The sequence below is a fragment of the Aotus nancymaae genome, unplaced genomic scaffold (genome assembly GCF_030222135.1).
Source record: "Aotus nancymaae isolate 86718 unplaced genomic scaffold, 86718_ANA_hifiasm-v0.15.2.pri h1tg000008l, whole genome shotgun sequence".
NCBI lineage: Eukaryota > Metazoa > Chordata > Mammalia > Primates > Aotidae > Aotus > Aotus nancymaae.
Window position 1 is genome coordinate 15,304,158 of NW_026988419.1, and position 26,468 is coordinate 15,330,625.

Below are 26,468 nucleotides of genomic sequence, written 5' to 3' on the forward strand. Positions count from 1 at the left end.
TTAATCCCGAGCACCTCCCTTTTAGAGTTATCCAGAAACTATCTTTGAAAACTTGGATTGAAGGTGAGGTCCACCACTGCCCCTTGTCCCCCAAAACCATACCCTTCCAAGACAGCCTGATGAATTAAGACGTCTGCTTTAAGTTTAATAGAAGGGAAGTTAAAAAAGGGAAAGCACTGAGATTTGGGAAAACTAGCAGCTTAAGCCAGAAATAAGGTTAAGGTCCTTATGGCATTCCGGATTGGGAGTAGAATAGGAGAAGGAAGGGAAACAGGCGGTGGGTTCCTGCTGTCCTTTGGCTTTACATCTTTCCCCTTCCTCCCATTTCTCCCAAGAGCTTGATGCAGCTATTGGCCTGCCAGAGGGGATGTAATGCCCAGACCAACTTTTTATTGAGCTTATGCAGCTAACAGACTTGTAAACAGTGCCAATTGACAAAGTTTTGCTGAATATTACAGCTTGTGCCCACTAAACACACCTCTCTCTGAGATTAAAAACAAAAAACCAAAGTAAACAAATACTGAGAGAGAATGAAGAGACACATCTTGAGTTGTCCAGGAAGGCAAAATAAAAAACGCCACATGGCTTGGTCCCAGGCGTTCACCATGCCTAGAGTGCTGCTGCTATCACCACTGTCTCCCCTCCCTGCCAGTGGCTAGGTAGAGGTAGGGGAGAAGGGTCATCTTGGACATGCTGCAAATACAGCATTTGCTGGTGTTGACACCCTCCTGGGGCTGTGGTGGCAAACTGCTGTGTCAGGAGCCCATTTCCTGGGAGCAGCAGAGGGGGCCCAGGTCCTCAAGACAGCCTGAGATGGCAGCCCATCCACCTCAGCAGGGGTACCTTGACCCTTTACTCCAGTGCAGTTCAGCATTGAGGTTGTCTATTCCCAGTCGGTGATAAAACCTGAGCTGTTTTCCTCGTAGGTTCCCCCTCCTTTCCCCAACTTGGGGGAGTAGTGGGAGGGAACAGGGAAGGATCACTGAGGGGGCAGGGGGATACCCCGGGGATCGGTGACCTGGCCCTCTTGCAGGTTCTTCACCAGTTGTGCAAGCCAGCGTTTCGTGGTGGTGTCATCTTTTAGCACCTGGGCGAAGGTTGTGTCCTTCAGCTGGTCAGGGAGGCACTGCCTGAGTGCTTCACGTGCCCTACATCAGAAACAAACAAACCAACCAGGGAGACCAACAAATAAACCCACATTTTGTGGACAGGGAAGAACCCCCTTCTTAGACATAAATACTCAGAATACTGTGAATCTATGGCTCCTTAAGAAGCCATTAAAATTCTCTAAACCTATATTAGGCATAGGCTCAGAGACCTCTATATCCACAACCATTTTCTGAATGATGCCCCAACATAGAATTTCATGAAAAAGCAAAATTAAAAGGTTCAATAGTTTACTTCAATTTAAACAGCTTTCTGATTTATTACAGTAAATACTGTCAAAATACTCATGTTAGAAATATATGGATTATAGCAAATAAAATATTTCAAAAATCGGTACATTAACAAGGATATCATCAAACATAACTGAATGAATTTTAATTCTATACTAACTTATCAGTTTGTGTCTTTACAGAAATTGCTTCAGTTTTATGGTTAAAAACCTTAATAAGAGATGAGCAGTAAAAACAAAACTATGGTAGCAGCATTATCAGATGAATTTTTAAAGGTTTCATTTTCTTTGCAAAGATGACCAGCAGAAAGTCAAATCTGAAAACCTAAAAAAGGTAAATCTTAACTACTTATAGAGCTATTTTAAAAATACAAAGTTATAGTTTTTACACTCAGACTAGTTTTCTTTGTACAAGTAGAATTTTAAATAAACACATTTTTAAACTTTGGTGAAAACAAGAACCACTGAAGAACAGGACAAAATGGTCAACAAACAGGTAGGGCTGGAATAAACTCAGTGGCAGGAGACTGAGTTCACATTAAATCAGGCTAGCTCTGTTCCTAGAACACAGAAATTGTTCCATTATGTGGTTTAGCAGAATATGAGCAAGTTGCTTTCAGGATGAATTATGGACTTACAAAGCAAAAGGTCAAATATTTCTAAAATGCATTATATCTACAATGTATGATTTCTGGCAGAAAGATTATGAACATAAGCAGATAAAATCATTAGCTCAGGAAACTTATAGGAATCAAGGAGAGAACTGGAAATAGAATTCAAGAGCCCTCTGGGCTGTATTCCTTTCTAAGAGATCTTTGAAAATATACTTCTCTTTCTGACCATGTAGAGTAGTAACAAAGTTCAAACCGGAGTAATGCATCATAAAGCTTCCCTTGGAATTGCCTAAACTCTCTGGAATTTCACAGTAGCATTGAGAGTTACAGTGAGAAGATAAAACTCTGATGGCTTTTAAAATTCAGCATTTCAGATTTTAAAAGAAATCTAAGTTCTGTCTCAGACAAACTAAATGTAGTTATATCCCCCCTTCCCTCTCCTAAAGATACAGGAGTTATGCCATGAGATTGGGAAACTGTTCAGCAGAGTATTTCCCTAAAGTCCTATACAGCCTCTAAATGTTTACCTGGGGTTATCTGAGAGTCGAAGGTAACATCTCACTACATGCTTCAGCAGACGGGCAGAAGGCTCTTTGGACAACTGCAGGACCATCTTACCCTGTTTCCCCCCAAATAAAGGGAGGGGTTGGAAAAAACACACAAAACACAAAAAAATTCTAATTGACATCAGAAATCAGATAGTCCAAGAATCATACAAGGTTCCAAAATTGTTATTTCTAGTCAGAAGACTGGAGTTGTTCAGTGCCAGTTATAAAGAGATTAAACCGTGTGAAAAGTACTTGTAAAGGGGATAGATCAAAGAACTCACCAAAATCATGGCAACATGGGAGAAACGCTCATACGTCTGACATATATAAGCCAAACCAGTGTCATCTAACAAGATCTTCTGGAGGATGAATGTGGCAACCTGAAGCAAAACAAAATCGAAGAGTTTATAAAGTTGCTCAGATTTATCTTCTCATTGCCCCAGGCACGACTATCAATCAGAAAATTGAGCAAGCAGGGATCCTTGTATGTCATATACAACTTTATCATATACGTATAGTACAAATAATAAATATTACCATAGTGAACATTACTTTGTGCCAGTTTTTTTTCCTAGAGGCTTTACATGCTTTATCTTTTTATAATCAATCGATGAGGTAGGTACCATTATTATTCTTATTTTACATACAAGGGTAGGTTCTGGGTAATTATCAAATTCTTAAAAACTCAGAGATCACCTGGGTGCAGTGGCTCACTCCTGTAATCCCAGAATTTTAGGAGGCTGAGGAGGGTGGATCACGAGATCAGGAGTTTGTGACTAGCCTGGCCAATATGGTGAAACCTCATGTCTACCAAAAATACAAAAAAATTAGCTGGATGTAGTGGCATGCGCCTGTAATCTCATCTACTCAGGAGGCTGAGGCAGGAAAATCACTAAACCTGGAAAGTAGAGGTTGCAGTGAGCCAAGATCAGGCCACTGCACTCTAGCCTGGGCAGCAGAACAAGACTCTGTCTCGGAAAACAAAACAAAACAAAACAAACAAACAAAAAAACAAAACTCAGAGACCTTCTCATTTATTGAGTACCTACTATGTGCCAGGTATAATGGTTAATCAATAATGCACCAGGTTAAGGTCCCAAGTGACAAAGCTACTAAGTGGCAGAGCTGAGATCCAAGCCTCATTTGATATCTAAGCCTCTTCTCTTTTCCACAGGCCAAGATGATTTTAGAGATTCAGCTATGCCTCATCTCTTCCAGATGAGGTAAGACCTTTCCTGTTCTTAAAAGATCTTTAAGGCCGGGCGTGGTGGCTCACGCCTATAATCCAAGCACTTTGGAGGCCAAGGAGGGGGCATCACCTGAGGTCGAGAGTTCAAGACCAGCCTGACCAACATGGTGAAACCCAATCTTTTAAAAAAAAAAAAAAAAGATCTTTAAGAAGATTTTTAAGCTTCTCTTTGATTATTCCAATAGTAATAAAAAATATCCTGACTGTGAAGCTTATATCTAGCCTAAGTTTTTCCCCCAACTTAAGCTCATTAACTCTTAGATAGAAGAGATATTAAGACATTAATTTAATTCAAATCAGACAATCATGATAACAATACTCTTTCTTGGCTGCTCATCAGAATGAACTGTGGAATTATTTTACTATTTTATTGGGGTTAAAACACTGTAGTAGCCTGAATAATGGCTCTCAAAGATATCCAGGCCCTAATCACCAAACTCTGCAAATGTTACCTTAAATCAAAAAAGGGACTTTGCAGATGATTAAGTTAAAGATCTCAAGATGGGGGATTATCCTGGTTTATCCAAGTAGGCCTTAAATGTAACCACAAGTGTCCTTAAGAGAGATGTAGAGAAGGCTAGGCAAAGTGGCCCATGCAGGTAATCCCAGCACTTTGGGAGGCCAAGATGGGAAGACTGCTTGAGGCCAGGAATTCAAGGATGCAGTGAGTTATGATCATGCCACTGCACTCCAGCCTGGGCAACAGAGCAAGACCCCATCTCTTGAAAAAAAAAAAAAAAGAGAGATATAGAGAGAGATTTTACTACAAAGGAGAAAGCAATGTGATAAGCAGAGAGAAATTTGAACATGCCACACTGCTGGCTCTGAAGATGGTGGGGGAATGGAGGGATGGGACCATAATCCAGGGAATGTAAGAAATGCAGTTCTAGAAGCTGGAAAAGGCAAGAAAAAGACTCTCCTTTATATCCTCCAGAGAAAGCATGACCCTCCTGACACTTTGACTTTAGGTTAGTGAAACTCATTTAGAAGTTGGGACTTTCAAAACTGTGAAACAGTAAGCTTGTATTGTTTTAAGCCGCTAAGCTTCTACCTTGTGGTAATTTGTTATAGCAGGAGCTTATATAGGAACTGAATATAAACATATACACAGAAGTGTGTTAAGTGCACTAATATTAAGTGTACCTTGATGAATTTTTACCTATGTACACATTTTGTACTATAACCAGATTAAAATACAGAATATTTGGGAGGTAGAGGCAGGCGGATTGCTTGAGCTTAGGAGTTCAAGACTAGCCTGGGCTACATGGCAAAAGCCCATCTCTACTAAAAACACAAAAAATTTCTTTGGTATGGTGGTGCGCACCTGTAGTCCCAGCTACTCAGGAGGCTAAGGCACAAGAATTGCTTGAACCTGGGAGGCGGATGTTGCAGTGAGCCAAGATTATGCCATTTCACTCCAGCCTAGGTGAAAGAGTGAGACTGTTTCAAAAAGAAAAAAACAATATTTCTACCAACTCAGGATTCCAGCATTCCCTCGTACCTTTCTCCAGTCAATGTCCTTCCCTCAGAGGTAATCACAAACCCAACTTATTGCCAGTAATTGGCTTTGCTTGCTCTTCATGTAATCAACATACAGTATGAATTCCTATGTGTCTGGCTTCTTTGGCTCAACAGTGCTTTTGAGAGTCATCCATATATTGTACATTTAAAATAAAAAATTTTAAAACAGCCAGATATAGGGATGTATGCCAGTATCACAGCTACCTACTCGAGACAGTAAAGTGGGAAGACTGCCCAGGAGTTCAAGGCTATAGTGTGCCATGATCATGCCTGTGAATAGCCACTGCATTCCAGTCTGGGAACCACAGTTAGACCTCATCTCTTTAGAAACAATAAATTGGCCAGCCACAGTGGCTCGTGCTTGTACTCCTAGTACTACGGCAGAAGGCAGGAAGATCCTTTGAGCCCAGGAGTTCAAAGAGTAGCCTTGGCAACATGAAGACCCTGCCTCTTCAAAAAATAAAAATAATTAGCTGAGTGTGGTGGAGCAGGCATGTGGTCCCAGGTACTTGTGAAGCTGAGGTGGGAGGATCAACTGAGCCTGGGAGGAGGAGGTTGAAGTGTGCCATGCCTCTGTCCTCCAACCTGGGTGAAAGAGAGAGATCCTGTCTCAAAATAAATAATTAATTAAAAATTAAAATACTAGGCTGGGTGTGGTGGCTTACGCCTGTAATCCCAGCACTTTGGGAGGCTGAGGTGGGCGGATCATGAGGTCAGGAGTTCGAGACCAGCCTGACCAACATGGTGAAAGCCCGTCTCTACTAAAGGTACAAAAATTAGCCGGGCATAGTGGCACATGCCTATAATCCCAGCTACTCAGGAGGCTAAGGCAGGAGAATCGCTTGAACCTGGGAGGTGGAGGTTGCAGTGAGCTGAGATCACACCACTGCACTCCAGCTTGGGCAACAGAGCGAGACTACATCTCTGTCGCCCAAGAAAAAAAAAAAAAGGCTGGGCGTGGTGGCTTACGCCTGTAATCCAAGCACTTTGGAGGCCAAGGTGGGCGGATCACCTGAGGTTGGGAGTTCAAGACCAGCCTGACCAACATGGTGAAACTCCATCTTTAAAAAAAAACAAACCCAAAAAACTAGTGCTTGCTTAGACAGCACATATATTAACATTGGGACAATACAGAGAAAATTAGTATGGCCCTTGTGCAAGGATAATACACAAATTCATGAAGTGTTCCATGTATACATTTAAAGTAAAAAAGCCAAAAAATTATTATACCTGCTTACACCCAACTCAGGAATATTTATTAGACTAAAAAAGTAATTTAATGTGATGAGGCACATTTTAGAGCAGAGGTTGAATACTGCCAAAAACAGTCAGCAATATGGAAAAGTAACCTTGAAAAAAAATCAAATAATATGAAATTAAAAAATTGAAAGTGATTAGAAAAAAGATATGAAAGATAGACAACAGGGCATAACTGATGTTGCTGAACCAAGAAGCTTGAACAAATAAAAGAGAAAAATATACAAATTAACAAAAAAAGACACAAGTAATGTGCACTTTCAGAAAAAAACTGAGGCTGGGTGCAGTGGCTCAAGCCTATAATCCCAACACTTTGGGAGGCTGAGGTGGGAGGATCATCTGAGGTCAGGAGTTCAAGGCCAGACTGACCAACATGGCGAAACCCCATCTCCACTAAAAATACAAAAGAAATTAGCAGGGAGTGGTGGTGCGTGCCTGTAGTCCCAGCTACTAGGGAGGCTGAGGCAGGAGAATTGCTTGAACCCGGGAGATGGAGGTTGCAGTGAGCCAACATTGTGCCACTGCACTCTAGCCTGGGGAGCAAAGTGAGACTCCATTTCAAAAAAAAAAAAAAAAAATTATTATTATGTTGTTATTCACGGTTAACATACACAATAAGCAGAAGCTCAAGTACATATAATTGATTATGAATTTTAAAAAAGCCTGTTTACAGAAGGAGCAGGATTGAAATTTCAAAATTAAAAAAATTAAACTGGAATAATACACTTAGAATTTACCTGTGGAGTTAGATATAGGTTTGGAGAAAAGAAATTTAGTGTTTAACTTGATTTTATTCTGAATGGTTTGGGTTTTTCAATCATTGTTTTATAACATTTTTTACTCAAAAGCAAACAAATATTCACACAAATTTCAAAATCTTGAAGACAGAAAATGATCGCAGGACCATAAGGAAGCAGCTCGAGAGTCAACACAATGTAAAATCTAAGTTAAAAGCACATACTGTTTTAGAAAGTTCACTTCCAGATTCCATAATTCGCAAACATAAAGGTATAATTTCTGTAGTCAATAAAAAGTTGATTACTTCTTGTTCATCTGTTTTCACCAGGGCCCCTAAAGAAAATATAGACAAACAAAATTATTTTACAGTCAGGGTTTCCAGTTAAAATTAACTTTGCAGTGTTTATCCAGTGAGTTGTGGAACTTAAATAACGTAAAATACAAACTAGGGTTTCTTAGTTAAGGGGATCAGATTCACACTCATGTTTAAAAAAAAAGAGGAAGAGGGCAGTATGGTAGCTCACACCTGTAATCCCAGAACTTTGGGATGCTGAGGCAGGTAGATCACTTGAGGTTAGGAATTCAAGACTAGCCTGGCCAACATGGTGAACCCTGTCTCTACTAAAAATACAAAAATTAGCCAGGCATGGTGGCAGGCTCCTGTAATCCCAGCTACTCCAGAAGCTGAGGCAGGAGAATTGATTGAACCTGAAAGGTTGCAGTTAGCTGAGATCATACCACTGCACTCCAGACTGGACAACAGACTCTTACTCTCAAAAAAAAAAAAAAAAAGACATGCTTTCTGCACTAAATTGTCTTTGTACCTTTGTCAAAAATCAACTGACCATGTATGTGTGGGTCTATTTCCGGACTCCTCATTCTGCTCCAATGGTTAGTCTGTAAATCTTTCTTTTCCCTAATATTATACTGCTTTGACAACTATAGTTTTCCAGTAGGTCTGGAAATCAGGTAATATATGCCTTCCAACTTTATTCTTTTAAATAAATGTTTGGCTTTCCATATTAATCTTAGGATCAGTCTATTAGAAGGCTGCCACAACAAAATACCATAGACTGGTAGGTTAAACAACTGAAATTTATTGTCTCACAGTTTTAGTAGCTGAAACGCTGAGATCAGGCTGTGCACGGTGGCTCATGTCTGTAATCCCAGCACTTTGGGAGGCTAAGGCAGTTGGATCACCTGAGGTCAGGAGTTCAAGACCAGCCTGGCCAACATGGTGAAACCCCATCTCTATAAAAATACAAAAATTAGCCGGGTGTGGTGATGCACACCTGTAGACCCAGCTACTTCGGAGGCTGAGACAGGAAAATTGCTTGAACCCAGGAGGTGGAGGTTGCAGTGAGCTGAGATCACACCACTGCACTCTAGCCTGGGCAACAGAGCAAGACTTTGTCTCAAAAAAAAAAAAAAAAAAAAAAAAAAAAAAGTCTTGAGACTAGCATGGTATAGTTCTCATAATGGCTCTCTTCCTGGCTCATAGACAGCTACCTTCTCACTATGTTCTCACATGGCAGCAAGTGAATGAGGGAGAACAAGCTCTTTGGTGCCTCTTCTTAGAAGAATCATGAGGGCTGTGTCCTCATCTAAACCTAATTATCTCTCAAAGGTCTCATCTCCTAATACATGACATGAGGGGGTAGGGCTTCAAAGCATGAAATTTTTGGGAGGACACAATTCAGTCTGTAGCAATCAGCCTGCCAATTTCTAAAAAAACTGCTGCTGGGATTTTGTTGGAATTACTCTGAATCTATACATCAGTTTGGAGAGAACAGACAAGTTAGTAATACTGAATCACTGATACACCAATCAATGAACATGGTTTATCTCTGCATTTTATTTCATTAGAAATCAGTTTTGTAGTTTTTAGTTACAGATCATGCACATATTTTTTAAGATTAATACCCACATTTAAACGTTTTGGTGCTTTTATAAATGATGGTTTAAGAAAATTTCAGTGGGTGCAATGGCTCACAACTATAATCCTAGCACTTTGGGAAGCAAAGACAGTAGAATCATTTGAGCTCAGAAGTTTGAGACAAGCCTGGGCAACAAAGTCAGACCTTGTTTCTACAAAAGAATAAAAAAAACGTAGCTAGGTGTGGTGGCATGTGCCTATGGTCCTAGCCTCTTGAGGCTGAGGTGGGAGGATCTGTGTTAGTCCAGGAGTTCAAGGGTGCAGTGAGCCATGATCACGCCACTGCACTCCAGAGTGGGTGACAGAGCAAGATCTTGTCTCCAAAAAAAAATTCAATTTCCTATTGTTCACTGCAAATATGGAAATTTATTTATTTATTTATTTGTTTCTGAGACAGAGTCTCTCTCTGCTGCCCACGCTGGAGTGCAGTGGTACGATTTCGGCTCATTGCAACCTCCACCTCCCAGGTTCAAGTGATTCTTCTGCCTCAGCCTCCTGAGTAGCTGGAACTATAGGCACCCACCACTGTGCCTGACTAATTTTTGCATTTTTTTTTTTTTTTTTTTTTTTTAGTAGAGACAGGGTTTTGCCATGTTGGCCAGGCTGGGCTTGGACTCCTGACCTCAAGTGATTTGCTGCCTCAGCCTCCCAAAGTGCTGGAATTACAGGCATGAGCCACCTTGCCCAGCCATAACTGATTTTTTTTTTTTTTTTGAGACAGAGTTTCACTCTTGTTACCCAGGCTGGAGTGCAATGGCGCGATCTCGGCTCACTGCAACCTCCGCCTCCCGGGTTCAGGCAATTCTCCTGCCTCAGCCTCCTGAGTAGCTGGGATTACAGGCACGCGCCACTATGCCCAGCTAATTTTTTGTATTTTTAGTAGAGACGGGGTTTCACCATGTTGACCAGGATGGTCTCGATCTCTTGACCTCGTGATCCACCCGCCTCGGCCTCCCAAAGTGCTGGGATTACAGGCTTGAGCCACAGCGCCCGGCGTCATAACTGATTTTTTATATGCTGACTTTGTATCCCGCAACCTTGCTAAACTTATTAGCTTTAGTTTTAGTAGTTTTTTTGTAGATTCTTTGGGATTGTCTATGAAATCATATTGTCTGTGAGTAGATTTGAAGGTGCTTTATTAAATGCGAGTAGTGAGAACGAACATCTTGCCTTGTACTTGATCTTAGGAAAAAAGAATTCAGTTTTTCAACATTAACATTTTTTCATGCTCAAGTTAATGTTTCTATATACACTTACTATGGAAGATATAGGTAAATAATGTATTAGCTATTTCAGCTCTCAGACTCCTGGGTAGCAAATAACTATCTCTGGACTTATGAAATGTTAATCCATTCAAGCCCGTTTTTTGTTTTGTTTTCTTCTTTTTTCAGTATTTTTTCTTATAATTATAAACCACAATCAGGGAATACAATTTAAAAGTTTGGCATTTGCCGGGCGCGGTGGCTCAAGCCTGTAATCCCAGCACTTTGGGGGGCTGAGGCGGGTGGATCATGAGGTCAAGAGATCGAGACCATCCTGGTCAACATTGTGAAACTCTGTCTCTACTAATACAAAAAAATCAGCTGGGCATGGTGGCGCGTGCCTGTAATCCCAGCTACTCGAGAGGCTGAGGCAGGAGAATTGCCTGAACCCAGGAGGCGGAGGTTGCGGTGAGCCGAGATCACGCCATCGCACTCCAGCCTGGGTAACAAGAGCGAAACTCCGTCTGAAAAAAAAAAAAAAAAGTTTGGCATTTAAGGAGTAACCATTGTCTCATATACTCAACATAATTCCAGTCTAAAAAAAACATTTATATCCTTTACTCATAAATGTATCATCTAAGTAGGATGACTTTAGTTAGAGTTAAGGATATAAATGTTTTCTCAGTCAGTCTGGTTACAGCTTTATCAATTTTACTGACTTTTCCCCAAAGAATCAGCTTATCTGGTTTTATTATCAGTGTAATGCTGGCCTTGCAGAGTTAAGAAGTATTCCCTCCTTTCTATGTTCTGGAAAACGTTTTGTAGAATTGGTTTATTTCTTATTTATTTATTTGGTAAAATTTACTAGTGAAGACATCTGAGCCTGGAGTTTTTTATGTTGGAAGGTTTTCCTACAAAAACAATGTATTTCATAGATATAAAACTATTCAGTTTACCTGTTTTTTCTTGAGTGCAGTTTAGCAAATAGTCTCTTTCAAAGAATGTTTTCATTTCATCTAAGTTGTGAAATTTTTGAGTATAGAGTTGTAAGCAGTATTCCCTTACTTTCCTTCTAATGTCTAAAGAGCCTGAGATCTGAAATAGCTGATATATTATTTTCTTAAGTAAAAAGTATTTTATCCATACCCCCACAGTAATGTATTTATACATTAACTTGAGCATGAAAAAATTTAACTAGGTGAGCTGACAGATTCATACCCTGGAGTTATGGGAAAATTACACTTTTTCAGAATGCTTAGTATATCTGACATACACATTCTTAGGGCATTCTTACTAAGCATTTTGGTATTAGAAGTAAGAAAAACAAACAAAAAAAGACAGTGGTGTATGCCCATGCCCATGGTCCCTATTACTTGGGAGGCTGAGGCAGGAGGATCACTTGAACCTAGAAGTTCAAGTCCAGTCTGGGCAACATAGGAAGACCCTATCTCTTTAAAAAAGAAAGAACTCCCAAATTTAAACTCATATTCCTTTATTAATACTCTTTATATATTGAATGAAGTTCTTATTCTTTACTCTCCCTACAATCCAGCAAATGTTTCTACATATATGCTGAATTTAATCCCAAATGTTAGGTCTCAAAGCCTTATTAACAACACTTAGAAGACTGCTTGATAGGAGTCATCACGTTCCTGATACTTAGTGAATTATTAGTGATTATTGATTAGTGAAATGAAACAACCTCAAAGACAAAAATGAATGACTGGTGTACAAAAACCTTAAGACTACTACTGTGAGTGAGGATTTCAGGCTTGCAAAACAATTCTAATAACTTACCAATAACTCCAAGGCTGGTGAGTCGAAGATACTCAAAGGGACGTGTTTTGCTGACAGTGTGCAAAAAGGGGTACAAAAAAAGTGGGATGTGTGCTGCAAGAAACGCTGACCTGGAAGAAAAGAATAATTACATTCACAGCCCAGAGTTGTTTTCTAAGGATCCTGAATACTGAAATTTCTAGGTGGTTAATTCTGTAAGGTCTTAACATTACCAGAGCAAGGAATCCTTAGGAAACAATGTTAATGGTCATTACTATCAACAAATGGTTCTCAAATGGGGTAAATTTTGCCCCCTGGAGGACACATGGCAATGTCTGGAGACATTTTTGATCATCACAACTCAAGATTACGGAGCACTATTGGCGTCCAGTGGGCAGAGGCCAGAGATGCAATTAAACATCCTACAATGCATAGGACAGTCCCCTCCTGCCCTCTACTTCCCACCACAAAGATTCATCCAGCCCCAAATGTTAATGGTACCAAAGCTGAAAACCCTAGTCCAGGTCACAGTGGTTAAGAAAACACATGATTTTCCCTGCAATCAGCAGAAAGTACCTTAAAAACTGATTAACTTACACTGTCCAATGGTGGATTTAAAAAAATAGACCACAAAATGCTATTAAGTGTCCAAGAGATTGTCTTAGATTATATGACTGAATAATAGTATTTACAGGTGCAGTTGAATAAACCTTACAAAGCAAGATAACAAAACCAAGCAGCCATTATCAGGCTTACCTGCTATACTTTAATAAGCACATTCTTCTTTTATTGTTAGGTAAAACAATAAAAAAAATTGTTTTACCTAATAATAAAAGAAGAATATACAAACCATTCTGAAAACAATTTAGTCAGGCAACTAATATGGAAATCAATCTATTATTTTACATTATTTATAGTCATATCTTGTAGAAGAGCCAACACTCAAGATTTTTAACACTCAAAGTACCCTTGTGTTTTTGTTAAGTGCTTAAAAGTAATTTTCTTAATAACTTCTCTAAAGCTGTGTAAGGTCAGTGCCAAGCTGGCATTCATATTTCATAAAGAAACTTGACAAAGAGGAAAGGCTTTAGTAAGATGACTATTAAGTGTCTTTGGGGCCATAAGAGCCACAAAGTAGATTCCTCAACAGGATTTCCCTTTTCTTAATTTTTCAGATATGACAGGTGGCAAAAATATTTTAACTCACATGACAATTCCCATCTATTATAGAGGCCACCCAGAACGCTATGTTAAGGATTCTGAAGTGAAATCTGGGTTCAGTTGGGGAAAAGTGTGGGAAAAGTGTTTACTAGACTCCTCTTGTATGCCATGCAATATGCCTTGCAGATGACATAGTGCCAATAACGGTTAGGGAGTGAGAAGTAGCTGTATGTCTGATATCTTTCCTGTAATGTGAATACTGTTTCTTTAAAGTTCATTGGGTAAAAGTAAATAACAATCTGGAAGATACACACACGCACGCACGCACGCATGTTCTACTGCATGCCCTTCCTTTTATTATTCAGAGAAAGTTTAGGACCATATTCGATATATGCCTCCTCCAAGTGACTCACCCAAAGCACTTACCTGGTTTCTGGATGTGATGCTACACATTGCAGTAATGCCAGAGCATTGCAAACTCTGTTAGATTGGTGTGCTGTCAAGGTGGGTGGGTTGATAGAAGGATAAATATTTACAATTTCCTAAAAAATGGAAATCAGCATCAGATGAATAAGGAATAACTAAAAATTAATTCCCATGGTAATAAAGCAAAAAAAAAAAAAAAGATAAAGCAAATACCTCTTAATTCTGCGTGTCTTGCAAGAACTGAATCATCAAAGAGGGAGCAGAAATAATGCTCATATCATCACAAACTTACTTGGCTGAGACTAACTAGCTAAGACATTTCTACATTTGTCTCTAGGAAGATTTCTATGGCTATGTGATGGAGGCAAATGCAGTCACTTACACTTCCTCTTATATTCTCCAGCTATTCAGGGTATCCCTTGAGGGATACTCAAATTTTTATAGTTCCTCCTTTTGCTAGCATCCTGCTTTAAGTTACAGTGATGAGACTGCAGGCCAGAAAGTGTTAAGTCAACCACAGTGACTAAAGGAAGCTTGAATTTGGTTAGGTAGTAACTATAGTAAGGACATGAATCAATGAGTGGGGATATGTATAAACAGCAGTGAATATATGTACTCTCTGTAAAAACTTAATGACTTAATACAATTCCATTTACTTTCTCTTTTTTGAGACAGGGTCTGACTCTGTCATCTAGGCCCAATGCAAAGGCATGATCATGGTTCACTGCAGTCTCCACCTCCTGAGCTCAACTGATCCTCCCATTTCAGCCTCCAAAGTAGCTGGGATTACAGGGGTGCACCACCAAGCCTGGCTAATTTTTGTATTTTTTGTAGAGATGGTGTTTCGCCATGTTGCCCAGGCTGGTCTCGAACTCCTGGGCTCAAGCAATCCTCCTGCCTCAGTCTGCCAAAGTGTTGGGATTATGGGCACGAGCCACTGCATCTGGTATAATATTCCATTTACATTATTTGTAAAACATTTACATAGAAAAACATTCCCATAACAAAAATCAGTTTCTTGGCTAAATGAAATAGAGGTGGAATGTGAATTTACTTAAAAGTTGAAAGGTTAATCTAACTATTAGGAATTTGGGGCAATACTTTAATGGATAATCATGCAACTATCTAGGTATTATGGTATTATATCATATCAATTAATTAGTCACCAATGACCATTCCAACCAAACTTCAGTTATCTATTCTTTAATGCACAAGTGTACCCATCTTTAATACTACAGCTGTTATCTTTAACATTTCCTTTCCCTGGAATATACTGTACCTTGTGGTCCTTATACCTTACTTTCCACCTTCCTTCCCCTGTTATGTAGATTTATCTTGCAGTACTCCTAAAGCTGTGTTTGTCAAAGTATAGTTCTTAGATCACCTGCATCAGAATCACCTGGGGGTGGTTAAAGTGCTTACTAAAATACAGATTATAGGGCCCACCTCAGACTGACTAAATTGAATCTCTTGGGTAAGGACCCAAGAATCTGCATTTTAACAAATACCTCAGACCTTTCTAAAAGAGGTTCTTAGGAATGCTGTTTTTTTCTTTTTTTTTTGAGATGGAGTCTTGGTCTGTTGCCAGGCTGGAATACAGTGGCACAATCTCAGCTCACTGCAACCTCTGACTCCCTGGTTCAAGCGATTCTCATGTCTCAGCCTCCTGAGTAGCTGGGATTACAGGCACACGCCAACATGCCCAGCTAATTTTTGTATTTTTAGTAGAGACAGAGTTTTACCATGTTGGCCAGGATGGTCTCGATCTCCTGATCTTGAATGCTGACTCTTAAAGAATCATCCTTCTAAAGTCTTTAAATCATTTGGGCAAACGTAAAGAAAGATACAAGTGTGATAAAAAAAACTGAACTGCCAATCAGGGACACAAACTCACCTGTAAAAGTGCTGCAATAGTACCAAATGAATGCCACAGCATGGGTGCAAGGTCAGGAACAGATTCTCGCTTCTTACTTAGCTCCAGCAAAGCATTTTCCCTTGTCTCAGGACTGGACAGCTCATTGATCCACTGATAGATCTTTTCTCTATCCACTTGTGCCAATGCAGTAGGCACAGGCTTCAGATGAAGACAAGAAAGTAAATGTGAGTTTATGAGAGTCAAACCAAGTCTTATCCTGCGACAGAGCTTTAGAGGAAATAGATATTTCATGAATACCACGGGAGCTTTTCTAAATACATACATCTGATGTTAATCTCTCTGGCGGTTATTGATGAAAATCTAAAATGCACACATGCCCTTTGAATTCCATGTTTAGAAATTTATCCTCTAGGTATAATTGGGCTGTACTAAAGACAAACCAGGATGTTTACTGTTGCACTGTTTTAAAAGCAGAAAACTGGCTAGGTACAGTGGCTCAAGCCTGTAATCCCAGCGCTTTGGGAGGCCATGGTAGGCAGATGGATCACTTGAGGTCAGGAGTTCAAGACCAGCCTGGCCAACATGGTGAAACCCCCGTCTCTATTAAAAATACAAAAATTGGCCGGGCATGGTGGCTCATGCCTGTAATCCCAGCACTTTGAGAGGCTGAGGAGGGGCATATCACTCGAACTCAAGGAGTTCGAGACCAGCCTGGCTAACATGGTGAAACCCTGTTTCTACTAAAAATGCAAAAATTAGCTAGGTGTGGTGACTGGCGCCTGTAATCCCAGCTATCTGGGAGGCTGAGGCAGCAGAATTGCTTGAACCTGGGAGGCAGAGGTTGCAGTGAACGGATATGGTGACACTGTACTCCAGCCTGGGGGACAGAGCAAGACTGCATCTCCAAAAAAACAAACAAACAAACAAACAAACAAAAAACAAATTAGCCAGGTGTGGTAGCGTGTGCCTGTAGTCCCAGCTACTTGGGAGGCTGAGGCACTAGAATCACTTGAGCTTGGGAGGTGGAAGTTACAGTGAGCTAAGATAGCACCATTTTGCTCCAGCCTGGGCGACAGAGTAAGACCCTGTCTCAATATATAAATAAATAGGCCGGGCATGGTGGCTCACGCCTGTAATCCCAGCACTTTGGGAGGCTGAGGCAGGCAGATCACGAGGTCAAGAGATCGAGACCATGGGGAAACCCCGTCTTCTAATAAAAAAAAAAAAAAAAAAGAAAAAGGTAATAGATAAATAAATAAATGCAGAAAACTAACACATCTCTCTCAATAAAAGACTGGTTAAATATGTATTGATGCAGTTTTATAAGGGGATACAATATAGTCCTTTAAAAAAGAAAAAGCTGGCCAGGTGCGGTGGCTCACGCCTGTAATCCCAGCACTTTGGGAGGCCGAGGCAGGTGGATCACGAGGTCAGGAGATCGAGACTATCCTGGGCAACATGGTGAAACCCCGTCTCTACTAAAAATACAAAAATTAGCCGGGTGTGGTGGTACGCGAATGTAGTTCCAGCCACTCGGGAGGCTGAGGCAGGAGAATCACTTGAACTTGGGAGGCGGAGGCTGCAGTGAGCCGAGATCACATCACTGCACTCCAGCCTGGGAGACAGAATGAGACTCCGTCTCAAAAACAAAAACAAACAAACAAACGAAAAAAAAAAAAAAAAAAAGAAAAAGCTCTCTATGTACTGTATATTGATATTAAGGAAAAACAATAAAAAGAGCACATAAAATGTTTCCATTAATATACACATATATATATAAATAAAAAACTTCTTACATATTTACATACAACATTTCTAGGACACATAAAAAACTGTTAACAATAGCTACCTCTAAGTTTGGGGAAGTGTAGGGAGACTTACTTTTTATTGTTTATACTAAAACCTTTGGCATAAACTTTTTTTTTCTTTTTAAAGCATATGCATGTAATAGATTTTGAGAGACAAAAAAAATTATACTTTCCCATTACTGGCCCCTCCCCAGTGATTCTGACATCCCCCCTAACAGAGCAGAAAACCTGTAATTTGGACAAGCTCTCCCTCTTAACGATTCTTTAATATATTCTCTAACTACATCCCTTTGAGAACCACTCATTACTTACTCATGTAGGAAATACACAGACTTAATAGAGGATGCTTTCATTATTATGCTAAAGTATCAAAATATTCCCCCCAAATTTGAGTATTTTATAATTCTCTATGGTCATCAAACACCTTTGTGACCCTGGTTAAGTTCATTAATTATTCTTATCTGGAAAACAAGAGGGCAGACTAGAAAAGCAATTGCCACTCTAAGCTCTAAACTGCTAACAAATTCATGGTGATTTCCATCTCTATGCCTGGTATATTCTCAGGTAATTGCCCCCAGTTACCTGAGGAAAAAAAAAAAAAGCTAGCTACACTTTCGGATTAGATCACTAATGCTCAGAGGAATTAACTCACTCAATTTAACAAGGTATGAAGTTGCATATTCCCATACTTTTTTGAACTATATTAGTTTCTCACAGTATTTACAATTTCTCAATAGACTTAGTGTGACAGAATGATGATCTACCCATTGTACAGATGTAAAGACAAAGAACAAAAATAACTGCCTTTGTAGACAAACCGAATTAAGCATAAAATAGACTTTAAGGTGGATTCAAATTTACTCTACCCAACCAGAATAATGGCCTTTTAAAAATGGAAGCTTGATTATAAGCTTTTAGCTTGATGTTTATCCTTTCACTAGACTGACAGAACCACAAGGTGTTCTGCTAAATAGACTGAAATACAATGCGGCTTAAACTTTCTTTAAGTGCCTTACAGTAATCTGCTAAAAGCTGTTTTGTAACTCCCTTCAGGGATGGTCCTCAAGGCATCAATCATAGGCTTTTATGGCAACAATATGATAGAAGGAATATGGTAGCTTTTTTCCTCCTTTCCCAATAGCAAAAGCAGTGTTGTTCAGGCACTTGCCCTTTCTAGGCAGACACAAACAGGCCCTCAACCTAAAAACTATTTTTGGAAATGTAATTCCTACCTGAAGATAGGGTATGTGTTTATTTAGACTATTACATCACCTTAGACACTCAGCAGAAACACAGGATAAAATTTTAGCATTAGGTTCCCTGCCCAGTCTCTTAGATGACCCCACAAACCAGTAACCAAAAGGGGCCTCAGAGACACTAGTCTGGCAATATAGTACCTATCCTGATTAACCAGTACCCATTCCAATCGACCTTCCCCAAAGCCTTATCATCAGATACCACCATCAGTAAATACCATCACTCCTACCAGAGCCAGTCTGTGACTTGCAGTCAGCACCTTCTATCCCATCTTGCCCTGGTAGCCACCAGTTTGCATACCATGACTCCTGAACACCAGCCCCATCCCCCTCCCAACGTATTCTCTTTCTGAAGATGGCCTGATCCTGGCAGAGAAGATGACATTGCTTGCAGTGGTGTGGGCACTCTGAAAGGCCAATGCCTGATGCATACATAAGTTCCTAAAGCCATGGACACCTGTTGTTAGCAATACTACAATTTGTGAGATTATTTGTGTGGGCTGCAGCCTCCATGTGACTTTAATTCTAAGAGACCTAGAACCATGTCAGGTGGGTGGTAATATGGCCCCCACTGGCACTAGCTTGGAGTTATGGGTTCTGCTGTTATTCTAGCCAACAGGTGGGCAGTTTGGTGCCAGAGAGTAGTTAGTGTAGGAATCCTCCTCTCTTTCGTTCTTTTTGTTTTTTTTTGAGACCCAGAGTCTCGTTCTGTTGCCAGGCTGGAGTACAGTGGCGTAATCTCAGCTCACTGCACCCTCCACCTCCCAGATTCAAGCGATTCTCTTGCCTTAGCCTCCCAAGTAGCTGGGTCTACAGGCGTGCACCACCATAACCAGCTAATTTTTGTATTTTTAGTACAGATGGGATCTCACCACGTTGGCCAGGCTGATCTCAAAATCCTGACCTCAAGTGATCTGCCTGCCTCAGCCTCCCAAAGTGTTGGAATCACAGGTGTAAGCCACCACGCCCAGACTACAGAGGAGACTTTCTAATAAATTATATCCTTTGACCTAGACAATAGTTAATAGCACTGATGTTAGGAGAAATTCTCTACTTACTGAAATTACAAAGCACTTAATAGGCATCATTTTAATAGAGAAGTCAGTAAAATAGTTTGACATAGTACCCTATGTCATATTGTGGCTCAGTTGGGGCATAATTTACTTAGTGATAACAACCAACAAACACACATACAGACAGATATGTAACAAGTAATTTTTAACACACATATAGGAATTTCATTGTTTTGGAGGATAAAAGGGAAAATATTCTTACATTTTGAGTTATATATTAATTTATATTACCAGATGATTGGTAAAGTGTTGTGGACATCATGCCTAAACAAAACACCAAAACTCAAAATGTATCTTACTTGCCTTCCATATCCCAAGAGTCATTTAGGCACATCTTTCACAAGAAGAAAACTCTGTAATTTATATCTTTTTAAAAGGAGGTGGGCAGCAGAAGAATGGATACAGCAGGTGAGGAAAGAGAGAGTTCTGTTGTACTTTCTTTTTTTAAAAACATGGTTTCATTTAACGATCACAACAAGGTGGTTATTAACCTCATTTAACCAACCAATGAAACTATGGGCAGACAACAGGCACATTTACTCTGCATGCCACTCTGTAACAATCACTTCTAAAGATTCCTAGTTGAGACGCTATAACTCTTTGAATTTTTAATTTACTAATACATTTCTAAGGCTGTGGTGGATATAGAACTCAATCTAGTAGCACACATTGCTCACTGACAGGCAAGCAAATTCATCTATGACTTCCCTACTGGAGATTACCTTATTTGAAGCATTAACAATTGCAGGTTGTTAATGAGAGCAGAGGTTAACATTTTTTGAGGCCCAGACCCTTTAAGAATCAAATGAGGCTGGGCATGGTGGTTCACGCCTGTAATCCTAGCACTTTGGGAGGCCAAGGCGAGCAGACCACAAGGTCAAGAGATCAAGACCATCCTGACCAACACGGTGAAACCTGTCTCTATTAAAAATAGAAAAATTAGCTGGGCGTGGTGGCGTGTGCCTGTAGTCCTAGCTACTTGGGTGGCTGAGGCAGGAAGATTGAACCTGGGAGGCGGAGATTGCAGTGAGCCGAGATCGTGCCATTGCACTCCAGCCTGGTAAGAGAGCAAGATTCCGTATCAAAAAAACAAAAAAACCCAGAATCAAATGAAAATTATGGCTCATTTCCTCAGAAAAATACACAACTGCAAAAATATGAAAACCTACACGTAATTTTAGGGAGTTCACAGAGTTCCTGCAATGCATCCATGTACCCAGGATTAAGAATATGTTTATCATATTGAAGATTAGGAAAGATCTCAATTTGCAAGTAACTACATGAGTATATAAATGGAACACACACCGGCTTGGAAGCCTGAAGTGGCTTCAAAATCCAGTCTTGCCTTTTCTAGAATTGTGTGACTTAGGATAAGTCATTTAACTTCCCAAGCCTCAATTTTCTCATTGTTAAAGTGAAGGAACTATATTAAATAATTACCAGTCTCAGGCAGCTCTAAAATCTTAGAAATTATTTAGTTCTTAGTTGTGACAGTCTAATCGAAGAGGCTCTTTTTTAAAAAAATAAACTTTTATGTATAATTTGCATGCAATAAAAGTACACCCATTTTAAGTGTATGCTTCAATAGATTTTTGACAAATTTATACACCTAAGTACTAGCACGATCAAGATATAGTTCCATTCCCCCCAAGAGTTCTCTAATGCCCTTTTCAGTAAACCCTATAGTCAGCCCTAGGCAATATGGGTGTTTTCTGCTACAACAGATTAGGTCTGCCTTTTCTAGAAATTATTAATAGGCAGTAACATTTATTGAGCATACCATGTGTCAGGCTCATGATAATCATTGTGGATTCTATCGTTTTATTCTCAAAATTCTAAGAGGAAACAGGTTAACAGAGGTTTAACATGCTCAAGGTCACACAGCCAATGTCTAGCAGAATGAGACCAAAACTCTACTTCTCTCTATAATCGATTAGTTCTACCTTGGTCTAAAGGATAGAAAGCACAAATATTCCTCCAAGTTGAAAAAATTACTCTTAAGAACTCAACAGAACTTTCTGAAATTTAATATTCCCTTAGCACAGAACATTACAGCTAGATTTAGATACACAGCTGGATTTAGATACACAGTGAGCTCAATTACATACCTGGACACACAGAGTCATCATGAGAAGTCTGATTTAGATTATGAGTTATCATCCTTAACACTTCCAAGAATAGAAAGACGCTCTATTGTACATACTGTAGATTATTAATTATAGCCTGCTAAAGTCAAGTCTTGACCAGGTGCAGTGGCTCACACCTGTAATCTCGGCACTTTGGAAGGCTGGTGAATCACTTGAGATCAGGAGTTCAAGACCAGCCACAGTCAACATGGTGAAACTCCACCCCTACTAAAAATAACAAAAATTAGCCAGGTGTGGTGGTGTGTGACTGTAATCTCAGCTACTCAGGAGGCTGAGGTGGGAGAATCACTTGAACCAGAAAGGTGGAGGTTGCAGTGAGCTGAGATTGCGCCACTGCATTCCAGCCTGGGCAACAGAGTGGGACCCTGTCTCAAAAAAATAAAATAAAAAAATAAAGTCAACAGTCCTGTTCTTTGAATGGGTGTGTTAAAAATTTTTTATATTATCAATATTTAGGAGGGAACTCTTCCTCCTTTTCTGTTTAATGATTTGTATAGAAAATATATTTCAGGCCAGGCACAGTGGCTCACACCTGTAATCCCAGCACTTTGGGAGGCCGAGGTGGGTGGATCACTACGTCAAGACATCAAGACCATCCTGGCCAACGTGGTGAAACCCCATCTCTACTGAAAACACAAAAATTAGCTGGGCATGGTGGAGCACACCGGTAGTCCCAGCTACTTGGGAGGCTGAGGCAGGAGAATAGCTTGAGCTTCGGAGGTGGAAGTTGCAGTGAGCTGAGATCCAGCCACTGCATTCTGACCTGGTGACAGAGTGAGACTGTCTCAAAAAAAAAAAAAAAATGTATTTCAAGTAACACCTTTTTTATTCCCAAGAAAGCTTAACACACAGATAAGACATTTACCAAAGTGAGTTACCAATGGTTAACTCCAAGTGTCACAAACATAGGGTACCGACAGTTTAAGTTGGTCTATTTTTGAAAGATCTTAACACATTATGTGAAAAGTATAAACATATTTATAAGTTATTTAAAATAAAACACATTGACATTTATCTATAAATTGTAAAGAAAATGATTTCCTTCTCTGAGTAAACTAAAAAATTGACATTGATGGTTTCTTAAATAGAAAAGAGTCAAATTACCAATGTAACTTTATGTTTAGGGGCCAAAACAGCTGTTTGTTTTCCTACCAATAAATAAAAAATGGACTCAGACTGAAATAAGGATTATTTTCCCAAGTCTGGATATCAACACGTGGCTTTGGGTGTCAGCATGGTATTCCAAAAAAATGAACTTTCTAATAGTGCTGAAAGTACTAAATTAGCTTACTTACCCTAATAACTTTATAAGAGCCAGAATGTATTGTTTCAAAATAACTTTAAAAATGGAAGTGAATACTCAAAGATAAGTTAGGCAATTTGCCTAAAGCTTCATCAGGAGACTCGGGAGGAGACAGTGAATTAGATCCTTTAGAGTGCAGTGTTCTGTCTACTTGCCAAAGAGGAAGGCATCTGGGAGTCTATGACAGCTTCCATAAAATATGTAAAATGACTAATGATGCTGCTGATTAGGTGGAAAGTGAGAGAAAGACAAGTGTTTAGGGATGCTAGAATTGCCAGTAGAAATCAGTGGGAAATTAAAAACAAAACAAAACAAAACAAAAACACATCTCCTAAAGGCTTACCTCTGGTTGTTTCACAAGCATGACATCCATTACAGAATACCTATGGCATGAAAGATTTGTAGTTTTTTTTTTTTTTCTTTTTCTTTGAGACAGGTTCTCACTATGTTGCCTAGGCTGAAGTGCAGTAGCATGATCATGGCTCACTGCAGCCTGGAAAATTTTAAAAAATTTTTTGTAGAGACAGGTTCTCACGGTGTTGCCAAGGCTGGTCTTGAACTCCTGGCCTTAAGTGATCTTTCTGCCTTGGCCTCCCAGAGTGCTGGGATTATAGGTGTGAACCTGTAATTTGGGAATTAAATTCCCAAAGCTGAAGTCTGGGAACAAGTCACTTATCAGTGAGTGAATCTAGCCAGCTATTGAGCATTTTGTTATTTATTTTTTGAAGACGGAGTCTTGCTCTTGTCGCCCAGGCTGGAGTGCAATGGCACAATTTCGGCTCACTGCAACTTCCACCTCCTAGGTTTCAGCGATTCTCCTGCCTCGGCCTCCTGAGTAGCTGGGATTATAGGTGCCTGCCACCATGCCTAGCTAATTTTTGTATTTTTAGTACAGATGGAGTTTCACCATGTTGGTCAGGCTGGTCTGAAACTCCTGACCTCAGGTGATCCACCTGCCTTGGCTGCTGTTCCACTAACAGCAGCAAACTCATCTTTCAACTTGCTTTTCCTCACATTACATATATAATTTGGGAGAAGGAACAAAAAAGCAAGGGAAATTGCAATCTCCTAATTGAGGTATAAAGAAAACTTTCCACATTGAATAGTTAGAAACACTTAGAAACAGTATGACAGGAGGCAGAGATACCAACAGCACTGGAAATGATGATGGAGATCAAATCTCAAAAAGCAGTTTTCTATAGCTTAGTCACACTTGGCTCAATTTTTCACTTTTTGTACTTAAAAGGTATGGCAATTTTTTGGTATTTTATTTAGTAATTATGTCATTTTGCTTGATAATACAATTCAGTACATTACTTTCCTTAAGTCATTTCCCTTTGGTGAAACAGAAAAAGCAGAACTGGTCTTCAGGCATGTGTGCTCAAATCAAATGATCTTTCCCCATTTTGGCTATGTTCTTCCAGTGGTCACCTTCCCTTCGATATTCTTTCATGCAGCAAAGTGAGTCTTTACCTTGTACTAGGCACTGTTCTGACACTGGGGAAACCATGTCAACAGGGCCCACATGATCCCTGTCCCAGCCCTCAAGGAGACAGACAACAAATACACGAATACAATGATTACACAGGGATCTGGAGCTGTAAAGGGTACTCTGTTAAAGTTAGTGGCTGTGGAACTAATTTGAAGAGGGTAGTCAGAGAAGGCTACTCTGGGACAGATTTAGGCAGAGGCCTGAAGAAAGATGGATTTGGATAAACAGCACATTAACGGAGAGTTCAAGGAAGAGGTACCAATTACACTCATGCTGTGTGTGTAAAGGAGGCGGGATAAAAACATTCATTCCAGGCATAGAGACCATAAAGTGTATCTTGGAGAGGAAAAGTGCGTTGTAGAGGGTTAGGTGGCCAGTGTAGCTGAAGCTTCAGGAGCCAGACAACAAACGGGATTGGAAACGCGGGTTAAGGACCACATCCTACAGGGCCTTGTAGGCCATGGCAAGGAGTCTAGCTTTTATCTAAATGCCAAGAGAAGCTGTAGGATTACTTCAGACAGCTGAATTACACGATCTGTCTTTCTTGTTAAAAGATCACGCGGGTAAAACGAGACGTGTCGAGGAAAGTTTTAAACGCAGAGAACTTAAGTCAGATGCAAAAATTATGCACTTCTCCGGGCCTCAGGTTTTCCATAAGTAAAGCCTTGAACTAGAAGCCATTTCCTTCCCACTGCGATGTGGTGAGTTCTGAGCATGGGCCGCGTCAGACTGACCATGGAATTCCCCTCATCTACGCCGGCGCCCAGAACACAACTGGCGCCCTGAAACTGTCGGTCACCGCAAAGAATCAATGAATGCTCTGCTATGGGCGCGGGACCAGGCCCTGGCGCCCGAAAAGAACGCGATGGGTCGCGCGGGAGGCCGCGAGAGGCGTCCGGCGAGGACGTAGGGGCCGGCTCCACCACAACCAAGCCGTGCCGAGAAGGGGAACCCGGGCCTCGCAGGTTGAGGGAAGAAAAAAATCGGACTAGGGCCCGACACCGGGAACTAGGAGAGAAGGCCGAAAAGTGGGGCGGAGGAAGGGTTCTGGTTCCAAGCCTGGGGGCCCAGCCACTCACCGCAGCCGTCGCCAGGCTGTGCATGTTGGGAGCGGCCGCCGCTCTCCTTCCGCAGCCGGACGCGCCCGACCCGCGTCCCAGCTTCAGCACCCCTGCAGCCGAAAATAATGAGCCGCCGTAGCAGCCATCCGCCTCTAGCTCGCTCCGCCCCCTTCGCAGCCCTCTGACCTATCACCTCTGACCCCACCCACACATCCTCTTCCCGCCTCCTGGCCCTCGGCCTAGTTAACAATCCCAGAGTATGTCCTTTGCCCCTTAAGATTTAGGATCGAAAAAACGTCCGCGACCAACTAGTCCCCGCAACTCCTGGCTTTGAGCAGGTATTTCCAGAGAGCGGCTTGAACTCTGACCCTTCTCCAGAGGCCAGCGAACGGCGGGAAAAGATGGACCGTCCCGGGAGGACAACAATTGCGCATGCCCAACTGGGCAGAGTAGGAGGGAAACGATGGGATGGTCGAAATCGGGTGAAGTGGAAAGTGCGCGTGCGTACTACAGTCAGGGCTGGGGCGGGGCTGGCCGGGTTAGGCCGCGCTAGGTGCTGTGGGGGGCGGGGCGAGGGCGTATGAGGGGCGGGGTTTTCGCTGGCGCGCACGCGCCTGTGTGGTCGCGT

At 40.8% G+C, this 26,468-nt stretch overlaps 1 protein-coding gene and 1 non-coding gene across 6 annotated transcripts; one reads left to right on the forward strand and one right to left on the reverse strand.

Annotated features, from left to right (window-relative positions):
- Positions 1-370: 370 nt before the first annotated feature.
- On the reverse strand, positions 371-26,242 carry CNOT9 (CCR4-NOT transcription complex subunit 9). Of its 5 annotated transcripts, XM_064372989.1 has the most exons (10): positions 25,859-25,964; positions 15,719-15,898; positions 13,825-13,940; positions 12,259-12,368; positions 10,815-10,824; positions 7,850-7,935; positions 7,547-7,656; positions 2,840-2,938; positions 2,538-2,629; positions 371-1,148 (listed from the first exon to the last, which is right to left on the reverse strand). In XM_064372989.1, exons 1-10 carry the CDS (start codon positions 25,880-25,882, stop codon positions 980-982), a joined length of 996 nt encoding a protein of 331 aa, XP_064229059.1. In that variant the 5' UTR covers positions 25,883-25,964; the 3' UTR covers positions 371-979. The 5 variants fall into 5 exon arrangements, with proteins under 5 accessions (XP_064229059.1, XP_012301492.1, XP_012301491.2 ...); XM_012446069.2 differs by lacking the exons at positions 7,850-7,935; positions 10,815-10,824 and having other exon boundaries at positions 25,859-26,241; XM_012446071.2 differs by lacking the exons at positions 371-1,148; positions 7,850-7,935; positions 10,815-10,824 and adding an exon at positions 1,381-1,721 and having other exon boundaries at positions 25,859-26,242.
- Positions 6,419-6,525, forward strand: LOC135273698 (U6 spliceosomal RNA). Its single transcript, XR_010341514.1, has one exon. It is a non-coding gene; the product is annotated as a U6 spliceosomal RNA (small nuclear RNA).
- Positions 26,243-26,468: the final 226 nt, after the last annotated feature.

What these genes read in the sequence shown, in the direction of transcription:
- CNOT9 (XM_012446068.3), bottom strand. Translation starts at nt 16,024, where the DNA reads ATGTATGTATTTAGAAAAGCTCCCGTGGTATTCATGAAATATCTATTT. An exon ending in CACCAGCCTTGGAGTTATTG is followed by an intron (nt 7,657 to 12,258) that starts GTAAGTTATTAG and finishes TATTTTCTTTAG; the next exon opens with GGGCCCTGGTGAAAACAGAT. An exon ending in GAAGTGAACTTTCTAAAACA is followed by an intron (nt 2,939 to 7,546) that starts GTATGTGCTTTT and finishes GTTTTGCTTCAG; the next exon opens with GTTGCCACATTCATCCTCCA.